General features: G+C 43.9%; 1 protein-coding gene across 2 annotated transcripts in view; it reads left to right on the top strand.

Moving 5' to 3' along the window:
* The window catches only part of HSPA4 (heat shock 70kDa protein 4), a 39681-nt gene extending 29283 nt beyond the window's left edge, over positions 1 to 10398 (top strand). Inside the window, exons 13-19 of one of the 2 annotated variants that reach the window (XM_008590250.1) lie at positions 659 to 748; positions 2870 to 3022; positions 4182 to 4307; positions 4852 to 4959; positions 6622 to 6741; positions 7834 to 7995; positions 8200 to 10398. In XM_008590250.1, the coding sequence (XP_008588472.1) occupies positions 659 to 748; positions 2870 to 3022; positions 4182 to 4307; positions 4852 to 4959; positions 6622 to 6741; positions 7834 to 7995; positions 8200 to 8403 (963 nt within the window). In that variant the 3' untranslated portion in view covers positions 8404 to 10398. The remainder of the gene's footprint in view (positions 1 to 658; positions 749 to 2869; positions 3023 to 4181; positions 4308 to 4851; positions 4960 to 6621; positions 6742 to 7833; positions 7996 to 8199) is intronic. The other variant, XM_008590251.1, reaches the window with a different exon arrangement.
* The last annotated feature ends 11425 nt before the right edge of the window (positions 10399 to 21823 follow it).

Genomic DNA, 21823 nt, shown 5'->3' with positions numbered 1-21823 from the left:
TGAGCGGGAGCCGGTCTGTATGTGGGATCCGAACCCTCGGGCGGCAGCGCTGCCGCGCCTCCTAAGCGGCGCACTATCCAGTGCGCCACTGGGCCGGCCCCATTCCCCCGGGTCATTCTAATATGCTGCAGGTTGAAGGTCTCCACAAACTCCTCCCTTCATCATTATTGTTAGGCTTTGTACTTTTCACAGAATTCTCAGTGTGTCACCTCCTCTAACACATGCAGTAGTTGTACTTTTGAGGATGAAAAGGCTGATTTAGGAACTGCTTGAAAAAGTTAAGACTTTTGAGAGAAATTTACTTGTGAGGAAGCTTGGAGACACTCATGTTCTCTTCAGATTATATTTTGTAGATTATGTTAAATGATGCCATGTTGTATACTATGAGTACAATTCCACAGTCAATCTTGTTTATGTAAGGGTAGGGCAGGGCAAGTGTTATCCTCGTAGTACAGGTATATAACTGAAATACAGAGGAAAACTTCCATGCTCTAGGTGGCATACATATGTGGCATATCTGGAATTCGAGCCTAGGTCTTCTGATGGCTGATAATTGAGCAGAAATTCCATACCATGTGACTTTGTCCATGTGTAATGAAGGTTGCTTAGTCTTTCATTAGTATTTCCGTTTCGGGTTTAATTTGACCTATTTTTTCAGAAGATGCAAGTGGACCAGGAAGAACCACATGTTGAAGAGCAACAGCAGCAGACACCAGCAGAAAATAAGGCAGAGTCTGAAGAAATGGAGGTATGAGTTGTGTTTTAGTATGCGAATTAGTCTTTTAACATACATAGTTTTGGCTGAGGGGCTGTGTCTTGGAAGGTAGTTATATTAGAGATTCTTCATTTATTTGAATGAATATTTTAGCAGGATTTTAAGGTGTGTTTGGAAAGTACTTTTTGCAAGAAGGCCTTTGAACTCTATTCTAGTTGATACATGGGAAGAAAGCACTTAGCCCTAGTTTTACCAGGCTACTGATCAGTTCATGCTAGTTTCTGAATGGCTGTCATTCTATCCATAATTTATTTGTTACTAATAAACAATAATGAGACAACACTTCAGATTTTCTTAACTCCCTGACCCTTGCTTTTTCATTGAAAGATATTGTTTTGAATAATGTATTTAAGTACATTTTATAAATAATGTAAAAAATATATTCAAAAAATGAATATGGAACATTTGGCATCCTTTACAGCTGATTCTTTAATTTCGAGTTTTCAGGTTTAAATTTGTTTTTAGCATTGGAAACCTTTTCTTTCAAGTTACTTATGAAATGGCATTATATAATCTCACCTTCTTAGGAGTTTCTGATCGTGGCATTTAAGAAAGTTTGGCAGAGTCTGAAGTTGGCTTTAAGTCTGTTACCCGCTTTTGTGTCAGTTAACAAATTTTATTTGCTTTCCTTTAGCTGTGCAAATAATATTAAAAAAAAAAAATCAACAGAGGAAATTGTGCTCACAGATTCCTTAGTTGGCTCATGCCTTTTCTAAGGTGGAAAACCTTTCATGTTGTATAGTGGGTTGGGGGCAGCAGTCGGAGAGAAAAGTACTTATTTTCTTGTGTGTTTGTGGAAGTGGGTGAGGAGAAGGGAGAAGTGCCAACTTCTCCCTCCCACTCCCTCTTACCCTCCCACCATCTCCCATGCCTTGGAGCTATGGGAAGTTTCATGGGGGTTGTTACTTAGGCTTCCACAGGGTAGCTCAGGAACTGAAGTGCCTTTCATAGTATTGTTTTTAAGAAAAATGAAATACAAATGATTTGTAAATTTTAGAAACTGACTTAAGTTACTTGGATAGAAAATGGGGAAATGACATTGAAATTTTGCCTCATATCATAGAGCAAATTGAATTCTAGATGAATTCATAAGATAAAGGTTAAAAAAAACAACAGAAAAACAAAGCTTGAAGTGTATATTTTTCTAATCTGTGGCTGGGGAAGGGCTTTCAAAGCATGAAAACAACAAAAATAATCACAAGAGAAAAGAGATACCTTTGACAATAAAAACTTGTATGGACCAGTAACATAAAATTAGAAAAAAACTAGAAGAGTCAGTCATTTGTGGGGAAAAAGAAAATCACTAAAGTCCTAAGAGAACAGAGGATAAAATATGACTAGGTAATTTGAAGTAGTAGTAAGTGTGGTTTATAAGTGTGTGGAAAAAAAGGTTATTGGCCCAAAGAAACTCACTAAAATAACCATGAGATGAAGTTAAATGAATTCCATTAGTGGACATGGTGCGGTGAAACAGGTTCTATCACTTCTTGTGGGAATGTAAATAACTATAGACATTCTGGAAATCATACTGACAGTGTGATACTGATCCATAAAAATTTTGTGCTGTCTCTCCACTAATTTCATAGATAGTCTATATGTTTAGATAAGAGTGGAAGAAAAAATTTTAATAGTGATTATATATGTTGATTGTGGATTTGTGGGGAGTTATGTGTATATGTATGTATGGTTTTAAATTTATTTTTAGTTGTAAAATACACATAAAATTTACCATCTGTAGCCATTTTTATGCGTATGGTTCTGTAGTGTTAAGTATATACACATTATGGTGTAATCAATCTTCAGGGTTTTTTCATCTTGCAAAACTGAAACTCTCTATACCCATTGAACAACAACTCATCCCCCTCCCCCCCGCCCAGCCCCTGACAGCCATCATACTGCTTCCATCTCTGTGAGTTTGACTACTCTAGATACCTCATATATGTATTTTTTTATTTTCCATTTATTATCATAGTCCTAAGTTATTTAGATCATCAGAAAAACTGAGTTAATAAAACAGCTTTTGAAATATGACCCATTTTGAAATTTAAGGTACTCTGTGTATGTGTTTGTTTTAAATGATTTCTGTTATTTTAGACGTCTCAAGCTGGATCAAAAGACAAAAAGATGGACCAGCCACCTCAAGCCAAGAAGGCAAAAGTGAAGACCAGTACTGTGGACTTGCCAATTGAGAATCAGCTATCATGGCAGATAGACAGAGAGATGCTCAACTTGTACATTGAAAATGAGGTGGTTATTTAAAGTTTCTTAGAACAGTGAGCTTACCAATCAATGTGACAGTAGTCTTTAGACTCTACCTAGTGTCCTTTATGTGTTTTTAGTTCTTTGAATTTAAAGAAAATAATTTAGACTTTTGAGTATTGGAAAAGTTTTAAGTTATAGATCCCGTGGTATGCCTGAATTCTTTTATGGTGATACTAATACGATGTCTGTATTTCTGGAAGCTCTGTTAGGAGATCTTTGACATAATATCTTTGGTGTAGGAGAGATATTGTTCATTTTTGGGTGTGTGTTTGTTCACTAGAGGTTGGGATGTTTCAGGTGGTGGTTCACGGAAGCTAACCAGTAAGAGAAACCACTAGCATTAGTGGTAGCACTATTTTGCTTGTAAGTTCCTTCCCTGTTGCCAGTCAGTATGTGAATACAGTAACTGTTATGGTAAGTGATGCAAGTTTGGGACCCTGGAGCACATTTATTGAATTAATTGTCTCTGTGAGGTTTCTTTCCATGTATTCACTGGATCTTAGAATAGTTTCGTTTTACAGAACCTTTAGCATTTATACTGTATGAATAAATTTTATTTTACTTGGTCCTCCATAGTAAATAATAACAGTGGAGTATGTCACCTTGTGACATTGAACCAATAGTTTCTTAAAGTTCTCTTGTCTTAAATTCTTTTCTTATTTTTGCTTCTGAGTGTCTGCAACTTTATATTTCTGTTGCTTTTTTCTCTAAGACCACCCACAAAACTCTCACTTCTTTTTTTTTTTTGTCTTTTTGTCTTTTTCCGTGTCCGGCAACGGATTGCAACCCTCAGTGTTGCCCCTGCACCGGACCGGGGACCGGCAACGGGATTGCAACCCTCGGTGTTGCTCCCGCACCTCGCTCAGCCAGTGAGCGGGAACCGGTCTGTAGGTGGGATCCGAACCCTCCGGCGGGAGCGCCGCCGCGCTTCCCAAGCGGCGCACTATCCAGTGCGCCACCGGGCTGGCCAAAACTCTCACTTCTTGATCTTCAAAATTTGTCAAGGACTACCAGCTCTGCTTTGTTAGGTGACTCGCAGAACTGAAAAGATTTAGGATTCTCTACTTTAATAATTATATTACTTAGTATTTGAGAGGAAATTGTCTAGTTGTCTTAATGTCTAATTAATTTATACTATTTTTAGGGTAAGATGATCATGCAGGATAAACTGGAGAAGGAGCGGAATGATGCTAAGAACGCAGTGGAAGAATATGTGTATGAAATGAGAGACAAACTTAGTGGTGAATATGAGAAGTTTGTGAGTGAAGATGTAAGTGTGTCACAATGTGCCTGGTTACTGTGTATCTTCTAGAAGCATCTTAAATGTGTTAGAAGGGAAGCCTGCGTCTATATGTGTATGGTAAAATTTTTAAAAATGCACTTTTTTGGGGAAAAAAAGTTTTATTTTGTATTTATTAGTGCAGTGTTCCCCAAAGATTAGTCTTGTGCATCATTTTCACCTCACTTTTTGAGTTCTTTTTGACACGTTTGAATGCTATTTACCTAGTATTTTTCTTTAAGTCAGCTCCCTTTTTCCTGATGTTTATTTTAATTCGCCTACTTTTAAATGCAGTTTTTGATTCTGAAATTTTCAAACATACCCAAAGTCCCCTATAGCAGAGAGAATAATGTGATAAAACTCCCTATACCTATCAAGCAAAACATTTGCCAGTCTTGTTTCTGTCTTCCATCTCTTACTCCCCCTGTATTTTAAAACAAATCCCAGATATATGATTGCAGCCTATGCCTGTAGCTGCACTGGTGATTCAACTGATTTTAGATTGATGTAATTAGAATATTTTCTTTATCTTTAGGATCGTAACAGTTTTACCTTGAAACTAGAAGATACTGAAAATTGGTTATATGAGGATGGAGAAGACCAGCCAAAGCAAGTTTATGTTGATAAATTGGCTGAATTAAAAGTAAGTGACTCTTGAGAATAGGATTATCCTGAACCCTTGTGGTAGCTTTCAGTGAGAGTAGTGTAAAATTGAGAGGAAATCTCTTGTCAGGTAAAGAAGGCAGAGTGAAAATGGTGTTTGTAGAACTATATACCCTTTATGACTTAAGTTCATTAACATTCTTACTTTTAGAACCTCATAATAACAATATAATTTTTCTAAAAATTGAGTTTAAACTACAACATTTCCCTTAATTGGAGATACAGTGTATTCTTGGTGTCAAGAGATACAAAGACTAGCAAGGCACCTGCATTGCAATTGGGCAGGGCTGTGTATATAATTTTGATTCTTGGTAAAAGCAAAGCATCCGGTTTTATATTTAAAGAAGCTGATATTAAACCTTGGGGTTAAAAATACAAAGAATTATCTAAAGTTGAGAGGCCTTTTGTTTGGAAAGGGTGCAGATGCACAAGAATGAACTTCTCACATTTCCCTTTAGTTTAGGTCTGGGTTACTTGGTTTCTTGTGGAACTGGGCCATTATGACTACCCTCTTAAGTAGAATTGCTCAAGGACCGTGCCTGCAGTTTAATAATATTATGGTAATAATAATAATATCACAGTAAGAGTCTCTGTGAGGTTGTTCCCATTGTGTATTGTGTTCTTTGTTTTACTTTTCATTCTGGGAGATGTCAAACACATGAAAGTAGAGAGACTAATAACTTCAGCTGTTGGCATTTTATAGCCAATTTATTTCATTTCTGTTCCTTCCCACTCCCAGTTATTTGAAGCAAGTCCCTCATGTTATATTTAATCCAAAAATATTTTAATATGTATTTAAAAGAAAATATAGCCTCGTGTTTTGCTATTATCACACCTAAAAATAATTTCTTAATATTACTGTAGTATTCAGTTTTAAAGTTCTACTTGTTTCATAAATGATTATCTTTTAGTTTGTTTGAATCACTATCCAAAAAAGGCTTATACATTTCATTGATATGTCTCTTAAATCTATGTCTGTAATTCTTCTTCCATCAATTTTTCCCATTTCCTTGTTTATTTTATGAGGAAACTGGGTCATTTGTCCTGTAGGATTTCCTCCAGTCTGGATTTTGCTGATTTTCATCTCCATGGTGGTGTTTAACATTATCTGGTCAATTTATGGTTAGATCTAGAGGCAGATTCAGGTGTTTTTGAACTGTGTTTTTAAAATTAGGCCTTGGGGTGGCCCGGTGGCGCACTGCTACAGTGCGCCGCTTGGGAGCATGGCAGCGCTCCCACCGAGGGTTCGGATCCCACATACAGACCGGCCGCTCACTGGCTGAGCGAGGTGTGGGTGCAACACCGAGGGTTGCGATCCCGTTGCCGGTCCTGGTCCGGTACGGGCTCGACACTGAGGGTTGCGATCCGTTGCCGGTCACGAAAAAAAAAAAAAATTAGGCCTTGGGTGACAAGTTTAAGTGACTCCACAATGGAACAGTATTAAGGCATCCTCTCATATCCATCATAAGGCAGCTTTATATTTTCAAAGGGCTGGAGAAACTTTAACTTCTTACATGTATCACACGGAGATTAAATGTGCTTTATTTTAATACATAATCAATTGTAGTAATAGTAGAAATGTTACAACTCTGATAATTTAAGCTGCTCCATGAAGAATTTGTGTATTCTTTATTCTGTTAAGAATTTAGGTCAACCTATTAAGATGAGGTTTCAGGAATCTGAAGAAAGACCAAAATTATTTGAAGAACTAGGAAAACAAATCCAACAGTACATGAAAGTAATCAGTTCTTTCAAAAACAAGGTATCTATTTTGTTTTTCCTTTTCCCTACTCTTGTTTTGGTAGAATTAAAATTTGAGACATTTACATAGTAGTTTTTCTTTTGTTCCTTTAACTGTTGTTTAGTAATGTTTTCATTTGATATTAATGTAATATGTAATGCTTTATGGAATCTTACTAAGAACTAGAGGATTTGCTGCTTCTTTTTAATAGGTATTCAGTTTCTTTTTCCTGCTGTGAAATGCTTCATCAGTGTTTGACTTAACATGCTCTATCCTAGTTTTTCTGAGAACACGTTAGGTGTGTAATTTGTTTTTGTTTTTGTTTTGGTGGTTGGCTCGTTGGGGGAGCCAAACCCAGCATGTTTGTTCCACAGATGTAGGACCATCTGAGCAGTAAACTACTTAATTTTGAACACTATATGATATATACTCCATAAATATATTCTGTCATTGAATCCACATGGTACCCTTCTGAAGCAGGTGTTTGTATCAACATTTATAGATAACGCCTAGCTTCTTTAAGCCTTACTTTCCTTAAGCAACGCCCAGGGTTACTAAGTTGAGAGAGCTGGGAATTCAGTCTTAAGTCTGACTCTCAAAGTTTGTGTTCTAACCATTCCACTGTAGTTCCTGGCTCTTGATGTATTGTTGGTGTAAGAAACTTTTGTGAGTAATAAATTGGGCTTTGTCGTTGTTTTTTTAAAAATTTTGCTTTTGCAAGGCCTCCTTTTAAAAATTGTATTTGTTATTATTTTAGTTCCAAACTAGCATGCCTACCCCTCAGCTTTCATATCTAATGAAATATAATTATTTTGCATTGTGAAATTATCTTCATGAGATTTTGTGTAAAGCATGTGCACTTATTTATACTGTTGAAGACTTTCAGTTACCAACTTATGTATTTTCTTGGTCTTTAAATCTATTTCCTGAGTGTTCTAAAAATTGGGGTTGTGTTTCCTTTCTTAAATATTAAATATCTATTTAGATTGTGAAGCTAAATGTGCTTTATTTTTTGAAAGATCGTAAGATTTTGAAAGATGATGAAGAACTAGAGAATATTTGGGGAGGGAGATTATCATTCTTTGACACTTGTTTGACTACTTGCTGTTGCAGGAGGACCAGTATGACCATTTGGATGCTGCTGACATTATGAAGGTAGAAAAAAGCACAAATGAGGCGATGGAGTGGATGAACAACAAACTGAATCTACAGAACAAGCAGAGTCCGACAATGGATCCAGTTGTCAAGGCAAAAGAGATTGAAGCTAAAATTAAGGTAATTTATGACTTTAAATATTTAATGGTCTTTTTTTGTCAGCCTCATTATTAATAGTCCTCAAGTGACATTTAGGAGGAAACTTTATTATTACATCTTAGCTTCCAGGTTGGGGATTGGGTGGGAGAGGGCGGATTTTGGTTTGGTATGTCATGTATAATCTGTTAATTTATAAGAAACTACAATTTTCTCTTACCGTTCTAGGAGCTGACAAGTATTTGTAGCCCTGTAATTTCAAAGCCCAAACCTAAAGTGGAACCTCCAAAAGAGGAACAAAAAAATGCAGAGCAGAATGGACCAGTGGATGGACAAGGAGACAACCCAGGCCCTCAGGCTGCTGAGCAGGGTACAGACACAGCTGTGCCTTCAGATTCAGACAGGAAGCTTCCTGAAATGGACATTGATTGATTCCAACACTTGTTTATATTAAAGCAGACTATTATAAAGCTTTAAGTTGTCAACTTTGTTCTAAATATCAATTAGAGCAAGTGAATACTGGAGATTTCTTAGTCAGTTTTTAGGGGATTTCGGGGGAGGGTACATAGGTAATGTATGGAGCATTTTGACTTCTAAATAGTTAGATACAGAAATTAAGTGCATTGTAACTTTTTCATAATGGTACTATTTAGAAGCCCAGTTAGTCTTACTGAGCTTATGCTTCACTCCTTTTATGTTTAATCATGCTTCCTCAAGAATAAGTTTGTTTTGGAAAGTTGAGCTGTATGGCAAAAGCTATAACTGGCTATCAAGCAGACTTTTTGTTATGACGAATATGGCAGGAGCTCTAATTGTGCTTCAAAAATCTGTTGTGGAGATTGCCACAAAGACTCCCTGCCTGGTGTGGGGATGGTGGTGGGGTCTCCCTCTATTTCTGAGGGCTAGAGCATGGCATGGCATGGATTAACATAGCAGAGCAACAAAGGTGTGATGCTCTGAGCTTCTTCACACTGCACCTCCACTCTCAACCCTGTTATCTTCTCCCCCCCTCCCAATAAAAGAGCTCCCATCATCAATGCTATGTGCTGCTCTTGGGAAAATAGGCCCCTTTGCCTGCAGCAAGTCATTAACTGAGGATTTTAGACCTGGAGGCTGTTCCTGAAAGTATGTTCACCAATAACCCCAAGCATGAATGTCTGAATTTTCTCTTCAGAAGGTTAGAATTGGGTAGATGTATTGTTGGATATAGGCATGGTAAATCTGACTGAGGAATTGATCCTTGTTAATTATGGCGTAAAGATTTGTATCTTGGCCTGTTTATTCAGGTGGGAGATGTTCTGTGTAAATTCAAGGTATAGCTTGAACTCCTAGGACAAGAATTAAAAGTTCTTTAGCTCATTCACAATCACTTGTGTTAAGTATTAATATCTGTCATGAGTATGCCAATTTGTACATGTTAAACAGCTGACAGATCATACAAAGAACTGAGATGCACTGGATTGTACTGGATGAGTCTGAAATAAGTGTTAAAGAAGTATGGTGCCTGATGTTACAGCAACACCTCATTCTTAACTGCAGTGAATGTCAGGTGCACCAAAGCATTCCTCTGACTGCTCTTTGGGGGCAGTGTTGGTAGGACTGAGGCATTTTGGAAACTCCAAGGAAAGGAAGCCTGTATTAGAGGCCAGAGTTGGTACCTGCCTTAGAAACTGTTTAAAGCTTTGTTGGTTATGTTTTGGATCTTTGTAATAATTGATATTCTGTATAACGGAGTGCCTCTCTGTTAATTTTGGCCTGTTGTTAGAAATAAGATTATATCTTGTATAGTTAGAATAAATGTCTGTCCATCTTTACACTGAAAATTTTAGAGTGTTACAAGCTCTAAAGTACTGTAGAGAACAATTGCTTTGAGAGGAGGAAGGTGGAAGTATATTTATGTTGGTGTGTAAGCATGCCGGAAGCCTCACAACACCAGAACTTGAGCCCTGTTTGTAGAGCATCCTCTGTTCATTCTCTCTACCTGTCATGCTTCAAAAGTTCCAGCTGGCCTGCCGTGAGGCCAATAGCTATTTTGAAGTACTGGCTGCAGGATTAAGCCAACTCTTATGCAACTGACTCAATCCTTAATGGCCATTTCTTCTAAAGAGTTTTTTTGTGTGTTGGGGGGGAAAGGGTGTGGGTGTTGGGATGGGGATGAATTTGAAGTTTAAAGTTAAAACTAGAAAGACAGTGATGTGGTCTGCTTGCTCTCTGCTTAGACAGGCTTTAAGACCAATTGGGTTTACATGAAAGCCAGGCCAGAGAGTGATAATTGATGACTTGTGTGCATACAAGCATTTATTCGGGTTAGTTATCCAAATTGGTTTGTTAAAAGCTCCAGGTCACGTTCTTACACTAAGAAAAATATTCAGTAAACATGAGACAAATTTAGGAAAACTAATAAAAGGAACCTGTCTTACACTCAAAGCAATGGATTCCTTAATTTTGTAGTGAAGGCTGGTGTGTGTGTGTGTGTGTGTGTGTGTGCGCGCGCGTGTGTGTATGTGTGTGTGTGTGTGTGTGCGTGCGTGCGTGTGTGTTTTCAGTAAAAACTTTTTCCAGAGGTAGGCATCTTCTTAGCTAAATTCCAGTTAACTTCTCTTGGAGACATCCAGTCTGAAGAACTATAACTGAAGCACTGCCCTCTAGGTGACAAGAAGTTGTTCTGTCTGTACTCATTCTCCCCTGCTGAGTCTTGACCCTGGTCCTCTGTGCTAGGAGCAGGTTACCTGCCAGCGCCTTACCGGCCTCTTCCAGTTATGTGTCTGAGAAACATGTCTGTAGTAAGTTTGGTTTCCTCCTGAGCCTCTGTCTTTGGGAGAAGAGTGGTCCCCTGGTAATGTGGGACCAGCCAGCTAGTGATCAGCTAAAGAGTGCAGATGTTACATAGGAGTAATGGGATCACCTAGAAAGAATAACAGCCCTGTTTACCCAGGGAGGGGTACCAGTGTCCCTGCATGTTACTGCAGAAGAGGGTGTTGGGGGCAAAGCAAAGGCTGGTGTGAAGGTTTTATAATGGGGCAGTTTCAGTTTAATGTGTGAACTTTTCTTTTAGACCTTTTGTGTGGTTGGTGAGGATTCAAGCGGAGGTATTAGATTGGTGGCATTTGGAATGTTTTTCAAGCATAAAAGTTATTTTTATAGGGGATCTGTTAGAGGTGATAGAAAAGGCCAAGAGATTGGGGTTCTGTTGTAGGGAACTGGAAAATATTTAGATTTCTTAACCTGAGAGTGACAGGATGTTTTAGGAAGGCTCATAATGATGTGTGCAGTATGAGTGGGGCCTGGGGAAGTTAGAGGTAGTGAGACTTTAAAAATAAGCCATGCTTAGGGGAGGAGCCAAGTGAAAGAGGGAATGGCTGGTCTTGGTATGTGGAGGAAGCGGGAAGATTCAAGCGCGGCCCCAACTCAAAGCTTTTAGAAGTTGGGGCGGTTGTTATCGTTTGTGGGGTAGTGACAAGGCAATGTGAGGCAGGTTTCAGGGGCCTGGTTTTGTTTCTTGATCAGGCTTTTGATAGTACACTTTTCTGTACATTTGATCTATTTCAAACATAAAGGTGTCTTACATTTTAACGTGAGGCATATATGTTATAAAAAGTACGGCCTCCCATGTTTGGAAAGAACATGAACTGTGTTTGCATAAAAAGGTCAGAAAGATGTTTCCAAATGAAGTGGTTTCTTCTTCTGGGTGGGTTTGTGGGTGGTTTCTCTTTGTATATTTTTGCTTGTTTGTGTTTTCTAAGATTTCTGTGATCATTTAGGAATTTTATAATAAAAAATTAGAAGTGTATTTTTAAAAGAATGGCTCCAAAATTTCAAACCTGGCATAAAAGATGTGATTGGACATGTAGAGCTTCACATCTGTTGGAGTCACTGGAGATGTTGGTGGGAATTTGGATAAGATTGCGAGGTTGTACAGGATGGAGCTGAGAGACATTGAAGCTCCAGGTGGGCGTGAAAGAGTTTCGGGGTTGGAGGTGTGTTCCTGGCTTAGGGAATGACAGGATGTATTAGGAAGAGGGAGGAAGTAGAAGCTCTGAAACAAGGAGCTTCCAGAGATGTATAAGGCACGTTGTGAAGAGGGGAGTTTGAGGTGTGAGAAGTGGCCATCGTCAGCTGGGTGGGAGCTGGGTGGGCTTATGGGGCTTGAGTTGAGGACACAGGTGCTGAGGACTTGGCCAAGAAGCTTGGCTTGGTTGAAATGAGGGATCAGTCTGCAGAGGTCCCCACAGTCCTGTGTATAAATGGGGATGGTTCCCACCAGTTATCTGGAGACCATGAGAGTCTTGAAGTCTTGCACTTACCAGTGTATTCCTTCTCCCTTGGCTATGGCTGGGGCATCCCTGGTACATGACCCTTAAACCTTGTGAACTGAATACTGCTGTTTGGAGTAGATGCTGCAAAAAGTGTGGAAAGGAAAGAAGTGGCCTCTTAAGTATGAATCTAGGAGGCAAAATGGAAAAAATGGCCAAGTTGAGGTAGGAGCAACACATGTGAGGATGAAAGAGGGACCAGGGAAGGGAAGACCTCAGAGGATGTGGAAGAAATGTAGAATGCTTCCCAGATCTGCCAGATATCCACGGGCAAGTGCTAGGCTAATCCTGACCTTGTCACTCCAGTTTCGGCACAGGCTGCCAGGACAGGGAGAATAGGGGGAATATTTACTACTCCTACTTCCTCAGTGGGATTTGCCAGGTTCAAGCACAACACACAAAAGAATATGGGAAGCTGTGTTTGCCTTGGGCCTTTTCACTAGTTGTGTCTGGGTTTACATCTTTCGATGGCCAACTGGAATGTTAGATTTGGAGTCCTTGATCAATGGAGGGAGGGAGAGCACTTAAATTACTTATCACTAGTTACCAGCTGCTTACCCATCACATACTGGAGATCTCAAATTGTTTTTTCTATATGCACTTTAAAACTTATTTTAAAATATACTGGTCTATTTAGACTAGAAATACCTAATGCTTGGGGAAGAGAATGCTGGAAACACTCTGAAGATCTACAGTGGCTCAGCTTCCAGTATGTAAATCCCAGCAAAACATTTCTTCCTTTTTTTTTTTTGTCTTTTTTTGTGTCCGGTAACGGATCGCAACCCTCAGTGTCGCGCCCGTACCGGACCGGGGACCGGCAACGGGATCACAACACTCGGCGCTGCACCCGCACCTCGCTCAGCCAGTGAGTGGGAACCGGTCTGTATGTGGGATCCGAACCCCCGGAGGGAGCGCCGCCATGCTTCCCAAGCGGCGCACTGCAGCAGTGCGCCACCGGGCCAGCCCCCCAGCAAAACATTTCTGATGATGAGCCAGATCAGTAGATGTTCCAGAAGAGGGAGACCCCTCAATGGTAGAGTATCTTTCAGCAGTGCCAGTGTGGAGGTTTCTAGGATCTATGTGAGGTTACCATGAGGACCAGGTGAGCTGCATGGGATAGGAAGATTGAAAAGGCCCCTGCAGTGGTAAGGAAAGCCCCAGGCTGGGTGAAGGGCCTTTCCTCAGTGACTGGTCTATTTTACATCCTACAGCTGAGGGACACACTCTCCCTAATTTATAACTGCCTCCCTGCAGGCTGGCATGAAGCAAGGAATGGAGAAGCTGTTCAGTGAATACCTAGGTGCAGAAATGCAATATTTCAACGAAGAGAAAACAACATCAGAGCTTTTGAAATCATCTTATCCAACCCTCCACTTACGATATGAGGGAAGGGCCGAATCTCACAAAGCAGGTGGATGGCAGAGCCAGGAATCCTGACACCAGTCGTTTAGAAGAGTGACAGTCTTGTGGAAAGTCATATGTGGCTAGAATATAGGGCTTTTGCCTTTCAAAAATTTGCCCTGAATGGTAGCATCATTTGGGATAGCACTCCCTAATTTGGTCTTGTGTGAGCTGCAATGTAGTTGCTGCCACTTGGGGGCACCATTGCCTTTCCTTTCCCTCCATGGCTGGCCTGCAGATCAGAATCAGCGCGCAGTTGAGACTTCATGAGGAATCCCAGAAGGAAGAAGTTTGGAGAATACAGTCAGCCTTCTCCTCTCCTTCAGGGTAGCTCAAAGCAAAATAGGTGTGATTTAACAGAGGCCTCAAGCTAGAAAGTATAGGTATTTGTTACTAACCCCTTAGGTCCTTACCAACCAAAATGTGGCATCACTAAAGTTTTAAAAGAAGAATCGTGGACTGATCCCAGACCTTGCGTAGATACCCGGCCCAGTGCTTCTCAAATTCACCTGGAGATCATGTTAAGATGCAGATTCTGGCTGGCCAGTTGGCTCAGTTGGTTAGAGAAGAGCCTTGAAACACCATGGTCAAGGGTTCAGATCCCTGTACCTGCCAGCTGCTAATAGGAAAAAACAAAAACAAAAAACAGATTCTGATTCAGCATGTCAGAATGGGGCTTAAGAGTGTCCATTTCTAACAAGCTCCTAGGTGATGCTGATCGTTTGACTCAGGCGTGATCCCATTAGTAGCCCCAGAAAGGGGCAGGGACAAGACACTGGACTCTGTACAGGGTAGGGGCCTGTAGCTGTGGATAGAGACTCCCAGGAAGCAACTGTTTGACTGAATTCTGGGTATCTGCTGCAGAGAAGTGAGGAACTGCTTCAGAGTGCTCAGGTTAGATGTGAGCCTCCTGACACCCAGTTTAGTGTCCTTCCCATACCCCATGGCAGGGAGGCCAGTCCTGAGTGGCATGAAAAGGATAAGATTTCCTGGTGTATGAGGGTTTCAGGCATTGTCCCCCTCCATCTCTTAAAGAGGATTTTCTCCTGGCATCAACCAACCTCTACAAGTTCCATCTTGACAGCTTGTTTTCCAGATTTCTGTAATACCAAGCAGGAGAATGGGCAGGGAGGAAGGGGTGGGAGGAATCTCGCTGTGGATCAAGTCCTGGGCTCTCCTTGGAGATAAAGCAGTGGCTCAAGTGTACATGAATCCCCTGGGGGCTTGTGAAACACAGATTCCTGGGCCCAGCCTCGGTTTCCAATTCAGAGGGCTGCAGCTGGGTCCTAGAGTTGTCATTTCTAACAAGTTCCAGGTGATGCCGATGCTTCTGGGGCTAGGGAATCTGGGCAAGGGGTAAAGGAGAAATAGCTGAGGCTGTTGATCCACATGGGAATGGCTGGGGGAGACAGTGGTGCTGGGCGGGAGGCGACGGGGGAGAGGCGTGTGTGTGACGTGAGGAGTGGAAGAGAGGAAGGTTCAGTGGCCCTTAAGAAATGCCAAGGAAAGCTTGGAATTTCTTTGAAACTGTTTCTGACTGCAGGACTTTGTGTCTCTGATTACTATATCCAGTTTACCCTGGCCCCAGGGATGATAAGGGCTACATGAATTTGCCCTAAATTTTGGTCAGTATGTGCGAGGCTCCTCCTCTCGGTGACGGGTCTTTGGCTTATCTCCCGGTGCTTCTTCCTTCCCTGGCCTTAGTGGGAGGTGAGATTGTGACTTTTTTGGGTGTGTCTTTCTCCTGGTGAGGCTGAAAGCTTCTGGTCAGGGTGGAGAAGCATTTGCTGAGTTGAGCTCCCTTCTCTAATTGAGCCCACAGCCTAGCTTCAGTATGTACCCCTGTCCACCTCTCCTCAAACTGGAGGGTAGCTCTGTGGCTTGGAGGGGTCCTCATGGTCCTAGGGAAAGGCCTTGGGGTCTCCTGTGTTCCCAGGTAAGACATCCATGTCAAGCAATTCCCATTAAATCAGATTCAACACTTCAGCCTGCTCCACACAGCTTTAAAGGCACTTTAAAAATAAGCCCTAAATTGGAGTTGTAGGGTTAAGTGACTATGCCAATTGTCTGGTTGGGCAGTTCATAACTAAAGCCAAAATGTTTCGTTATTTTAGTGATACTAAGTTTCCACTTGTATTGTCAGGGCTAGGGCTTAGGGCCCACAGACCCTTCACACCCATTGTACAGACTGGGTCAGACACAGACCCCTCAGATGCCAGGCTGGAGTCCATGCTTAGGTAATTGGGAAAGATCCTGGGAGCCGTTAGCAAGTGACACGAGCTTAGTCCTCAGCTTCCTCAGCAACGGCAACAGTGGTGGCTGCCTTCTCGGGGCATCCCGGGGGCAATGGCAGCAACAGCTTGCAGCAATAGCCTCCAGCAGCAGTAGTAGCCTCCCCATGGATCAGAGCCACTCATCCTTTATACGTAAGACCATAACCCAGGACAGCTGGGTGCACACGTGCAATTACATTAGACAATAACCAAGGAACACCTGGGTGCACGTGCATATTTACATCAAATACTCGGCAAGATTCTGAACATCTGAGGGGCCCTGACCATTTTCCTTCACTTTCCCTACAGGAGCTAATTCATCAAACAGCACTATCTGTTAATGAAATTGCTTCCTGTTAATTCAAACTTACAAAATGAATGGCTGCCAACAATCTGGCATGGCTGTGATGGCACCCACACACCCCAGGAATGGGCTGCCAGTGGAGGACTTCACCTGGGAACTGTAGACTTTCTGGCCTCAAGTACCATGGCAACCTTCAGAGAGGACCTGGCGGGTACAACAAATGGGGAGCCCACCTTCATTTGTTGGCTTGTTTGTCCCTTCCATAAACATTCTCTGAGCAGCCATGGAGCTCTGCCCGGCCTGGAGATACAAATATCAACAGGGCCCACAGCTGTCTTCTGCAGCTCTTAGTCTACATTTGTGGGGTCTACAAATAAGTAGATAATTAACAATCAACGTGTAGGGGTAGTGATAGAGAGAAGCGCAGGGAGCTATGGAGCAGCCCGAAGATGCGAGCCAGGGTGTGGAGGTGTCGGCTGAATGTGTGAGTCAAGAGAGGGTTTGGTGAGGGAGCTGGAGACGGGGCAGCTTGACCACAGGCATGTGGGGGCGGAAAGCTCAGGGCAGGGAATGGCCAGAGGTAAGGCTGACAAGATAGCAGCCAGGGCCAGCAGCTCAGATGCAGTCAGTGGGTGGAGTCACAGAAAACCCTCCCCTCCTCTTTTGGCAGCTGCCACTTCATATAGGGGTTGGGAAGATGTTGCTCTTGGGAAAGGAGGCCTTCTGAAACTGAAGATGATAAACGCCATCAGAGATGGGGTGGTGGTAAGCAAGGTCAGGTTACAGGAAAGTCCAAGGGTTCCCTGGGAGGGTCTATATAGCAGGGAAGAATCTGGCTTCATGATTCAGAAGAGAGGAGGAAGGTGTTCTTACTCTGGCCCCTGTAGCTCGAGGGCAGCTGGTGTGTGCATGGAGAGAGATGGCCCCAAGTCTCAAGGCCTTGGCCCTGGCACCTTTGCTGGGGGTGCTCCTGCCTGCTTGTGGAACACTTGAATAGGCAGGATAGAGGGCCAGGTAGTTCAGCATGGCCATTTGTCCAAATTCCTCCTTTTTATAAGGACAACAGTCATACTGGATTAGGGCTCACCCTAATGATCTCATTTTAACTTGATTAACTCTAAAGACTCTGAATAAGACCCCATTCTGAGATATTGGGGGTTAGGACTTTAACATGTCTTTTTCAGGGGACACAACACAACCTATTGTGTGTGGGTTTTTCGGGGACTTCCAGGCACACATGCTCATACAGGGCGTGGTGGCTGATGGTTTACTGGGTCGCCTGAACGGGTCCAGCAACTGACCTGTCTGGAAGGGGCTCTCTGTCACCCCACCTCCACACCCCCTTGTCCTCAATGGGCAGTGGTGTGAAGGGTTCGGGAACAGGGCTGGCTGCACAGCTGGCTTCCTGGAGATCCCACTGTGGGCAGCCTGGATAGTTCCGGGAGCCAGGTAGACCCTGTATGCAAATTACATCCACACGTACATGAACCCCCTTCCTATTTGGCCTGTATAAACGTGCAAGAGTCAGGCTGATTTGGGTTCTGGGATGGTGGGAAGGGCCCAGTCTGCTGGTCCAGGTGTGTCACCTATAGTATAAACCCTGGAGGGCAGGGGCTGATGACCCCTTTTGCCTCTACTCCAGGACTGGGGTTTTCTGGGGTGAGCCCCAGGTGGTCTGCTCTCTGCTGCACATTTTGCCAGGGCCTATGACTCCTGTTCTTTTCTGCATGTTGTTCAGTGGAGTTGCAGAGGAATTACCAGGACATCAAGTCTACAATGTAGCCTTGGCTTCAGAAACGTAGGACTGGGGTTTTCTGGGGTGAGCCCCAGGTGGTCTGCTCTCTGCTGCACATTTTGCCAGGACCTATGACTCCTGTTCTTTTCTGCATGTTGTTCAGTGGAGTTGCAGAGGAATTACCAGGACATCAAGTCTACAATGTAGCCTTGGCTTCAGAAACGTGGCTCAAAATGGCAACAACTGAATTTCAGATGTAGATCTCGCTGCATTTAACATTTATGAGTGGCAATAAAAGGGAAGGTTGGAATTGTATCCGCAGTTCCCAACCACAAGCTGTAATTTTACACACTCAAACATCTGTTTTAAGATCATAGCAGAGAGTATTGGGCAATTGGCTCCCTTTTGTCCTGGACCTATCAGTTAGGCCCCATCAACTTTATTATAAATTCTCAGGGATTTATTAGTAAACAACATTTGGGGAGTCTGATGCCACCACACCGTAGCCAGGGAGCTTGAAGTGTCTGAGCTTGGGCTTACTTCGCAGCGCTTTCCTGGGCAGCCAGGAAGCCCATAACCCAGGGAGCATCTTCTTTGCAAGGAACCTCGGGGCAGGACATGGGGGAAGAGAAGCTAGAAGGCACAGCTCCCCGGGAAGGAGGCAGGAAGGAGTGGTTCCCACAGCCTGATCACCCCTGGGGGGCTGGATCCTGAGAGAATGGGAGCACAGACATCTGGTGGGGCCTCCTGGAGGCTGAGGCAAAAGGTGGATGGCTTTGGGCCTGGACAGTGCTGACTTCCATCCTGGCTTCCCCACACATGTGCTGGGTGATGAGGGGCAAGGTCTTGAAGTATTCTGTGCCTCAGTTTCCTTGTCTGTAAGATAAAGATGATGGTACTAGTCCTATGTCCTGGGTGACTGTGAAGATGAATGAGAACGTGTGTGAGGGCTCAGCACTGTGGGGGCACATGGAGAGCCCCCAGCAGAGGGATATCAGTACCAGGGAAATGAAGCGAGAGGGCTGAACCAAGAGCTGGGGGAGCAGGTGGCTGTCCAGGGAGCACTTGGGTCCTGCGGGCTGGTGGGTGGACAGTGCTCACCCATGGTTCATTGGGCTTCCTTCCTCACGCAGGTGTGGGCCTGTCGGGAGGGGCAAGTCGCTGACTGCACCCTGCTGTCTGGGCTGGGGAGGGGCCAGTATCCCTGCTCTGCATGGCCCCTGCTAGCTCTTCTAGCCCTAATTCCAACCCTCAGGTTGTCACGGGGCATCCCTAGCCCTTTTCCAGACCCCTTGTACACCTATGGCCCACCTACCCTGCCTCCACTCCTGCAAGGGCAGAGGTGCTGACAAGGCCTAGTGTGGCCTGCGCTTGGCTGCAGGGGGTCACTGGGCTGGGGGGGCCCTCCTCAACCCCCTTAAAAAGGGCTTGGGTGGGATTCTGGCTGAGCTCACTACCTGTATTCATATGGTGGGGCAGTCACAGGACATGGGGATAAATGGGGAACCCAACAGGTCTGCAGGCTGAGCTCCAGGGTTTGGGGTGAGGGTTTGCTTGGCCTGGGCCTCTCTTTTGGGTCCACTGGCCTTGGCACAGCCTGTCTGGCTGATCTGCTCAGAAGAGTGAAAGCTGGAGCAATTCCTCTGTGGGGTGCATGTCCCAGGATTCCTACTCCCAGCCTGGGCCACAAACAGGCTCAGCTTTCCTCCTTGTGACTTAAAGCTCCAACCTGGCCTCCCTGGGTGGTGGTGGTGGGGTGGGGTGGGGGTGATGAGGAATCCCAGTCTGCCTCAGAGCACCTGAGGGTAATGCGCTCCCAGCAACAAACACACAGAGGGGTTGTGTAGCTCAGCCCTGAGCCCACATCCCTGCTCTCCTGGGACCCAGCCCTGGAGCCTATAATTAACCTCTCTAAACCTCAGCTTCCTGATTTGTGAGCTGGGGATGATGATACAGTCTGACTGCAAGGATTAAACAGAGTAATGTGTGGCAATGCTTAGCACCGCGCCTGGCAACTAGTAAATACTATGTAAACTTTGGCTGCTCTTACTACTCAGGTAAGTAAAACATTGATTGGCATTCAGCGTGAGATAAACCCACCCTGGATCTCTGTTGTAAAAAGGTCCTCTTGATGAGGCATAAGGAATACAGCCTCTGAGTCAGACAGGGCCTGGTTCAAATCTTGCCTCTACCACCTGTGTGGCCTTGGGGAAGTTACCCTTTCTGGGGCTCCATTTCCTCATCTGTAAAATGGACATAAGATCATTACTTACTTCACCGGATCACTGTGAAGATTAAATGAAACATAGTGTCTGGCTTAATAATTCTAAGTTCTATTGTTATTATTAATCGTATAATTCACATTCAAGGGAACAAGCCTTTTATGAGCCTGCTTCTCCACCCCCACATGGGCTTGGCTATGTGAGGAGGGGGATGAGTTGGGGACAGACCCTGTCAGTGTTTGGCACACATGGTAAGGGTGAGCCGAGGCTAAACAGTCCCCTCCAATTTCCCCATGATCAGCACATATCCATGCCATCCTTGCTGTCCGATCGCCCGACTCCAAGCTGCCAACGAAAATCTTGACTCTCGTGGCACAGTCCAAAATGTGGCGTAATTAGCTTTCAGATCCTCCCAGGTCCAGGAGTGAAAAGACATTTTTTGCCCAAAATAGGAAATTAGTGTCAGGAAAGGCTGAGTTGGCAGAGAACTTGTGCCAAATTGTCTGCCAACTGGATTCAGAGACTCCCACTGGCAGGTGGAATGCTGGCTTCATTCCCGAGATGAACCCACGTGTCCCACCCCTCACCCCGGGATGGGCCCAGTGCTATCCTCCGCCATGTGGCTCCCCTGGAGCGGCCGCCCTGGGAGGCTCCAGCTCCTTTCCGTTGGACCCCAGGGGATGGCACGAGACCTCTGTTTTTCATTGACAGTAAGGCTCTGTCTCACGTGATCTCCTCAAAGGCTCTGAGATGTGCCAGGTCCTGGCACATGAGGAAATGATGACTCAGTGTCTGAGGTCCTGCTCCAGCCCACCTTCCACCGAGTGCATCAGAGCACGTCATTCCTCTGGCACAGGGCACACGCACCGGTGGCTTCTCGTGCTCTTCAAGTCAAACCCTCCCTATTCAAGAAGGTCTGGGTCTGGCCTCATCCCTGCCCAATCCTTCCCCCTTCCCTGGCCTGCATTCTCCACAGCCTGCCTTTTGTTCCTTGAACGAGCCCAGGCTGGGTTTTGTGTCAGGGGCTTTTTGTTGCAGTTTCTGCTGCCTGGAAGGCTCATCCCCAGGTAAATCCATGGCTTCATGGCTCCTTCCCTCACTTCCTTCAGGTCTCTTTTCCTCCTCAGAGAGGCTTTCCTTGGTTTCCCTCTGTGAAAATAGCTTCCACCAATCACTTCTCCATCACCCTGTTTGTTTCCTTCATAGGTCTTATCACAAAAGGTGTAGAGTGAGGCGGTTGAGAAAAAGGGCTTAGACACATCTAGAGTCATTGTTCTTGACCCCCTATTTACTGGCTGTGTGACCTCATAGGTCTTATCACAAAAGGTGTAGAGTGAGGCGGTTGAGAAAAAGGGCTTAGACACATCTGGAGTCATTGTTCTTGTCCCCCTATTTACTGGCTGTGTGACCCTGGACAAATTACTTAACCTCTCTGGGCCTCATGGGAAATAGAGATAGTAATTGAACTTTCCTTAAAGATGAGTTAATCCATATAAAATGCCTTCCATAGAGTCAGTGCTCAGGAAATGAGAGCTGTTATTATTATTATCATCATCACAGTCTGTACTTCTCTTGTTTACTGATATGTGGCAGAAACCACATCT

This window comes from Galeopterus variegatus, unplaced genomic scaffold (assembly GCF_000696425.1).
Source record: "Galeopterus variegatus unplaced genomic scaffold, G_variegatus-3.0.2 Scaffold5945, whole genome shotgun sequence".
Taxonomy (NCBI): Eukaryota; Metazoa; Chordata; class Mammalia; order Dermoptera; family Cynocephalidae; genus Galeopterus; species Galeopterus variegatus.
The sequence above is the reverse complement of the archived record's forward strand: the minus strand, read 5'-3'. Positions and strand labels throughout refer to the sequence as shown.